This window comes from Lygodium microphyllum, chromosome 15, assembly GCF_053477565.2.
Source record: "Lygodium microphyllum isolate KBCC chromosome 15, Lygodium_microphyllum_v1.1.10, whole genome shotgun sequence".
Taxonomy (NCBI): domain Eukaryota; kingdom Viridiplantae; phylum Streptophyta; class Polypodiopsida; order Schizaeales; family Lygodiaceae; genus Lygodium; species Lygodium microphyllum.
Genome location: NC_141149.1, coordinates 97,606,085 through 97,612,683, shown reverse-complemented (window position 1 = coordinate 97,612,683; position 6,599 = coordinate 97,606,085). Strand labels below are relative to the sequence as shown.

At 43.0% G+C, this 6,599-nt stretch overlaps 1 protein-coding gene and 1 long non-coding RNA gene across 2 annotated transcripts; both read right to left on the bottom strand.

The window, feature by feature from the left end:
• Positions 1 to 261: 261 nt before the first annotated feature.
• Positions 262 to 1,332, bottom strand: LOC148024804 (uncharacterized). The gene is made up of 3 exons (XR_015693260.1): positions 1,108 to 1,332; positions 921 to 1,013; positions 262 to 501 (listed from the first exon to the last, which is right to left on the bottom strand). It is a non-coding gene; the product is annotated as an uncharacterized LOC148024804 (long non-coding RNA).
• Positions 1,333 to 2,032: 700 nt separating this feature from the next.
• Positions 2,033 to 5,380, bottom strand: LOC148024803 (pyrophosphate-energized vacuolar membrane proton pump 1-like). The gene is made up of 7 exons (XM_087693617.1): positions 5,152 to 5,380; positions 4,900 to 5,043; positions 4,783 to 4,796; positions 4,451 to 4,546; positions 4,131 to 4,189; positions 3,273 to 4,031; positions 2,033 to 2,534 (listed from the first exon to the last, which is right to left on the bottom strand). Exons 1-7 carry the CDS (start codon positions 5,378 to 5,380, stop codon positions 2,033 to 2,035), a joined length of 1,803 nt encoding a protein of 600 aa, XP_087549743.1.
• Positions 5,381 to 6,599: the final 1,219 nt, after the last annotated feature.

The following is a 6,599-nucleotide window of genomic DNA, read 5'->3' as shown; positions in this document are numbered from 1 at the left end:
ATTGCACAATAAATTTTTAACTAGAAAATTATATAGAGAATGTCATCATTTCTAAGTAAGGATCAATAACATACATCTAATGATCAAAATAGATTAAACAAATTAAAACGTCAACATCTACTTCTAGCAACCAAAAGAAAAATGAAAATAATTTTAAAGGAGCATAGAACTAAAAACTAATTAAGCAACATGTGTGTCTTGATTGTTTTATCCCTTAAATCTCCAATATGTTGCAAAGTAATAAATGTTTTTCTACCCTCTTCTCTAAATTTCAACATGGGTGGCCGATAGATATCATCATATGATGGTATGCGTATCACTCCTATTGATACTCAAGTGATCAAATATCATTAGTTAGTATAACCATTTCAAAAAATGACTCATTATCAACATAAGAAAGCTGGTAATACTTGATTCTTGGCTTGAAGAAGTGTTAAGGCAAGCAATCTCAATGTCTTCCTTTCTTGCATTGTCTCGTGTCATCTTTAGTAACTTGTTTACCTATATATACATAGAGTTAACCAAAGTTCATGATAATACAAGATTATGAAAATTTTTAATAACACAAAAGAAAGTAATTAGATATTTTGTATCAATTTGGGTCACCAAATTTGTACAAGTTTTTGATCCTTAAAGTTGGTACTTGCATCTTGACTTGAAGAAACATTATTGCAAGTAACCTCCTGATCTCCCTTTCTTACATTACCTCTTTTCCCACCTTTTGTTGTTCTTTAATCTATATTTATATATATACACACAATTACTCAAAGTTTAAAAATATAAATAACTATGAACATTTTAAATTAGACAAAGAGATTAATTAAAGCTAGTTAATCTCAAAATGAATCACCTAATAAAGCAAGATGTAAAATATGTACAAATTTTAATTTTCAAAGTTTAGTAGAAATAAAGACATATACCTGTATCGTGATTTGAAGAGACATTAGGGCCAATGACCTCCTTAGCTTTCATTGTTCCATTATCTCTTGTACCATCATTTGTGATTTTGTTACCTTTATGTAAACATAATAAACCAAAGTTTAGAAATATAAGAGACATTTGTAAAACATCAAAACACGCATTTGTAAAACATCAAAACACGCATACCTTTTTTGCCCTGTTCTTTACACCATCTGATAGTAAATTGAGCAGGTGAAAACAAGGAATTCATTGTTCATACTTTTATGGGCTCACCAACTTCTCCTTCTGGTTTGAAGCATCTTACAGACTTCCTGTTGAACAGTGCGCGAGGGAGACGAGGAACGGAGGAAGAGAGAAGAGAAGAGAGACACGAGACACCGGAAGTGGAATCCCAGAAGTGCATCAAGTGAGCACACATTAGCTGCAACATTAGCTCCTTAGCTAGAATAGATAAAACATCAAGTAGAATAAACATAAGCTTGAATAGACGAATCAACTGAAAATAGACAAACAACAACTGGAAACAATGAAACATCAGCTAGAACAACTCAACAGCTGGAATAATAATGAAACATCAGCTGGAACATATCAACAACTGGAATAAGAATGAAATGAAATATCATCCCATCAGCTCGAAACATTTCTTATAAACAAAGCGTGGAATAATTTCAACGCATTAGCTGTAATATAGATGAAATGATATGAAACGTAGCATGAAGAGCCAAAAATCAGCTGGAAGAAAGAAACATTTAGAATAATCAAATGATGAACAAAATACCGACAATCATCAGCAAGAGCTCATCAGTTTTCTTACTGCTTCTCAGAGCCCAAGCAAACATCTCAGCAATCTGCTTCTGGGACTCTAGGAACATCGTTGTATGCCTGGCCTCCAGATCATCACGAAATCGCTCAGACTCTCTCTGCATCTGCAGTTTCATCTCTTCTAATCTGAGAAAGCGCTCCCCCAAAGTGCAGATCACGGAGACCAATCTGAGAAAGCGCTCCCCCAAAGTGCTGTCAACTGGGGGCTGTTGATGCCGCAAGCTGGACTTTGAAGAAGTCCTATGGTTGAGGAATCTGTCCATCTTGAAAGCCTTCGCGGCCTCATAGTCTATACTGCGGCTGCGCTTCTTGTGGAGAGATGTGTAACAAGTATCATGGTCATCCAGAGACTAGTTGCGATACTAGTATTATCACTTATGGGACCATATGCATCTATGGCTAGATAGGTGGCAATGGTACAAAGAATTCCAAGAGCTGCAACTGTGATCCTGTACATGGCTGCTAGGGTATGGCTGACATAGATGGCAACAACAATAGCAAATATTGGAACAATTACAGACTTGTAGCCAAGTGCCAAACCAAATATGACATTGGTAGTAGCAGCTCCTGTCCTGCAAGAATCAGCAACATCCTGGACTGGTTTGTATGTATTGCTGGTGAAATACTCTGTAACGTAGCCAATTACCAACCCTACCCAAAGCCCTACTCCAACACAAAAAAATAGTTTCCAGCTTTGAACCATCTTTGCACCACCGTTAGGATCATATATGTAAAACGTGGATGGTAGTGCCAACAAACAAACAAAAGCTGCACCGAATGTCATTAATGTTAGATATGATCAATGCCCCACCCTCATTAGGTACTACCAATGATCCATGGTACTCAAAGTTGTAAGGCCCCCATTATGAGGAGAAGCCAAATGTGAGCCCGGACATTGGTTGAGTCCTGACTTGTATATCAGATGAGGTCTATGTGACCGGATGGCAAAAAGGTGACTGTTGTGGGTCTAATCTTTGGGTTAGATGGAGTGGTTAAGCTGGTAGCAACTCGAGGCACATTGCATTGAGTTGCGTGGTAAGGGAGTTAAAAGGGGCCCCTATTGTGGGGTCCGGGGGCCGCGGAAGCGGCCCCTGGCTGGGGGGTCCCAGGGGGGCCAGCGGCCCCCCTGGCGGGGGTCCGGGGGCAGCGCCCCCGGCCCGATGGTAAAGGGAATATTCCCTGGAATATTCCCTGGCCGACTAGTGGAGGCTCATATGGTAGGTCGGTCAGCAGGCCGACCTAACGACCTTCGCGGGCTATAAAAGCTAAACCCCTTCGCAGCCATCTTACACTCATCTTTCACCCAGTCAGAGTTGTTGTTCCAGCTAGCCTTAAGCTCATCACCTATCTTCTGTCTAGATCGCCATCTAAGCTTCACACAGTGGAAGCGCACGGGTGGACAGAGCCATCTTTGTATCAGTTGTTTGGAGTTAAAGAATTTTACTGATTCTCCTCTTATCTGTTGTGTACTCTCTATCTCTTTCTCAGATTCTGTTCGCTGCGCCGTGTAATATTTTACAATTAAGATGGTGGATATCAGCAGCTGTCTCTTCAGTGTAGATTTAATATCCCTTAGATTTGAGATCTCGAACACATCAGTTGCGAACAAGGTTGTGATGAGGCATGCCACAATGCCCATAGAGCTAATGAGTAGAGGGAAGCACATAGCAGTGAAGTCATGATTTGTGCCAAATGATGACATGGAAGCCACAACAAGAGCTGCGCAAGAAGCTTCAGCAAAGGAGCCAAATAAATCTGAACCCATTCCAACAATATCTCCCACATTATCACCCACATTGTCAGCAATGATCGCTGGATTTCGCGGATCGTCCTCTGGGATATTCCTTTCTACTTTTCCAACAAGATCTGCTCCAACATCCATAGTTTTGGTATAGATTCCACCTCCAACCCTTTCAAATAGAGCCACGAATGAGCATCCAATCCCATAGCCAGTGATGGCCTCAAAAAGGCCCTCCCAATCATCCTTGCAATAAAGCTGGAACAGTTTTATAGTGATGTATAAAACTATGAGGCCATTAGCAGTAAGTAAGAAACCCATCACCAAACTTGATTGGAAGGCGATTTTGAATACTTTGCCTATCCCTTTTCTGGCTTCCAAAGTTATGCAAGCATTCGCATATGTTGCGATCATCATGCCCAAAAATCCTGACATTATGGACGTCAAAGCTCCCAATATAAATGCAACTGTAGTGAAAATTGCTGTAAAGAGAGCTAGGGCACATTCCTGCTTTGGATCGTATTTGCAAGGCTGGGGCTTAGTACTAAACCTTCACATGAGAATATAGACCCTCATCAGCTGGAAAGAATATAACCGAAACAATGTATCATCAGCTGGAATATAGACGCTCATCAATGGAATAACAAACGAGGATGACCATAATAATGAACGAGGACGATCATCATGAAGCATGGCAATATCAGCTTTCTGGAACCATGTTCAACATGAAATTTAAAACCTCAACATTCTCGTGCGAAGGTTGTCATCTACCATGACAAACCCAGATGTAAACAGCCCTACTGCAGATTCTCTAGACTAGCATTCCCAGATCTTGCAGACAATCTTGGGAGATGTTCACTTTCACCTAGGTTGTCGTTTACCATGACAAACCTAGATGTAATCAGCCCTGCTGCAGATTCTCTGGACTAGCATTCCCAGATCTGCAAATTGTCGTCTACCATGACAAACCCAGATGTAATCAGCCCTGCTGCAGATTCTCTGGACTAGCATTCCCAGATCTTGCAGACAATCTTGGAAGATGTTCACTTTCACCCAGGTTGTCATCTACCATGACAAAACCAGATGTAATCAGCCCTGCTGCAGATTCTCTGGACTAGCATTCCCAGATCTTGCAGACAATCTTGGGAGATGTTCACTTTCACCCAAATATACTGCCACCACTACTGAATCAGAAGATGAGATGGCATCAACCCAACGTTGAGCAAGAAAATTTGCAATATCAGCAAATAAGTAACATCTTGACATTGGGCCTCAACCCCCTTCACTACACAAATCAGTACCATCGAAGTTGTCCCTGTGTGACAGAGTATCAACTTCCACAAATCTTGACGTTGGGCCTCCTACTCACGAAGTCTCTAGGATCATGTCACAACCCCCTTCACCACAAAAATCAGTACCATTGAAGTTGTCCCTGTGTGACAGAGTATCAACTTCCACAAATCTACTTGCAAGTTGCTGCTGAAAGGGACCATCACCTCCGACAGGATTTGACCTGGTTTCCTCACCAGATCTAGTGAAGCCAATAGAAGAAGTATCCTGACCTGATGAATGTTGGAAAAAGAGCCTATTCATAGACAGGATTTGACATGGTTAAGAACACCGCTATCCAGAATAGCCTTTACACCAGCTTCAATTCCACATGCAAAAACTCCCAATAGCAGTAGCAGACTGTACCAACAATGGTGTCTTTATGTCGCTGGCCAGTATCTCCACCACTCGAGGTACAGCCCCTAGCTTGATGTACGAAAGTTTCTTGGTCTTGTTGCCAATAATCTGGTTCTTGACATCCCGAAGAGCCTTGAGTCTAGCAGTCATGTCAAGCGAGCTAAGATTCTCCACGAGGTCCTCCAGTTTGCTCCATCTTGTGGAAGCCGCCATCTCCACTCACGAAGGAAAGGCCCTGTAGAGCTGGCTATCACAGGTGGAAGAGGACAGAGGCCTTTTCTCAGCTCTGTACATAAGAAGAAGGGTGATTGTCAAATGCGGGAGCCAGGGTGATCGTCGAATGCGGGAGCCAGTCGTTGTGCCGACGCACAGCTCTGGCCAGGTTTATCGACGCCCCGCATCTCGCTGTGAGGAGGAGAGTGACGGTGTTGACGGATGAAGAAGGAGAGTGATGGTGTTGACGGATGATGAAAATATCTTTTAACAAAAATCCAAAGCTCCGTGGCTATGGCAGAAGGGCGGAACCCTTAGTGAAGACTCTTCAACCCCGATCCTTGCAGTACCATCACTTTTCTCAGATCTATCACGCTCTGCCGCATAGGACTTCTCGGGGTAGTGTCTATCGAAATGCTCGTGGATCGACACCTTTCTCAAGGCATTGCAGCTTCTGTCCGCTCTGTCAGAGCTGTTCTCATACTCGTCCCCGCCTTCCTTCTCAGTGCCATGCCCTTTTCTTCTGAATTTGTACCCCTCCTCCCCCCCGTCCTTGCCATCGCGGTCGACAAAGGATTGACAGGCAGGCAAGCTGACCAACATCTCCTCCGATGAGGCCCTGTCACTGCTGCCTCACTCGTGCGAGGCTCCTCCATTCTCGCGGTCACGGGAGGGGGTGGAGCGCTTGAGGTCATTGTGGCGGCCGGCAGGGCCAGCAGGACGGGGCCGATCACGGTCACGACTGAGGCCTTTGAGGAGGCCATGGGAGGGGCTATTGCAGGAGGAGTCCATGGGGGAGGGGCGAGGGGAGGAGGGCGGCAGAATCATCATATGCTACATCACCTTCTGATTCTCCAGAACATGCTATTCCTATTTCTCGATATTGACATTGATAAGCAAAACGATGTTGATGTTGTAGAACCTCGCTCTGATACCATGTTGGAAACTGTGAGGAAGATGAGAGACGAAAGGAAGAGAGGAGAGAAGAGAGATATGAGACACCGGAAGTGGAACCCCAGAAGTGTGTCAATTGAGCACAAATGATAGGAATATATAGAGGGGACCTAGGGCATTATATATAGACAGACTATATATAGCTAACAATCAGCAGGTCCATAAATGTTACAACAATATGAAAATGAACAAGTCAAATTAGGAAGTAAGCAAAGCATTGTACAATTAACTGTTGTATATGGGATTCATCCCTACTGGAAATGAT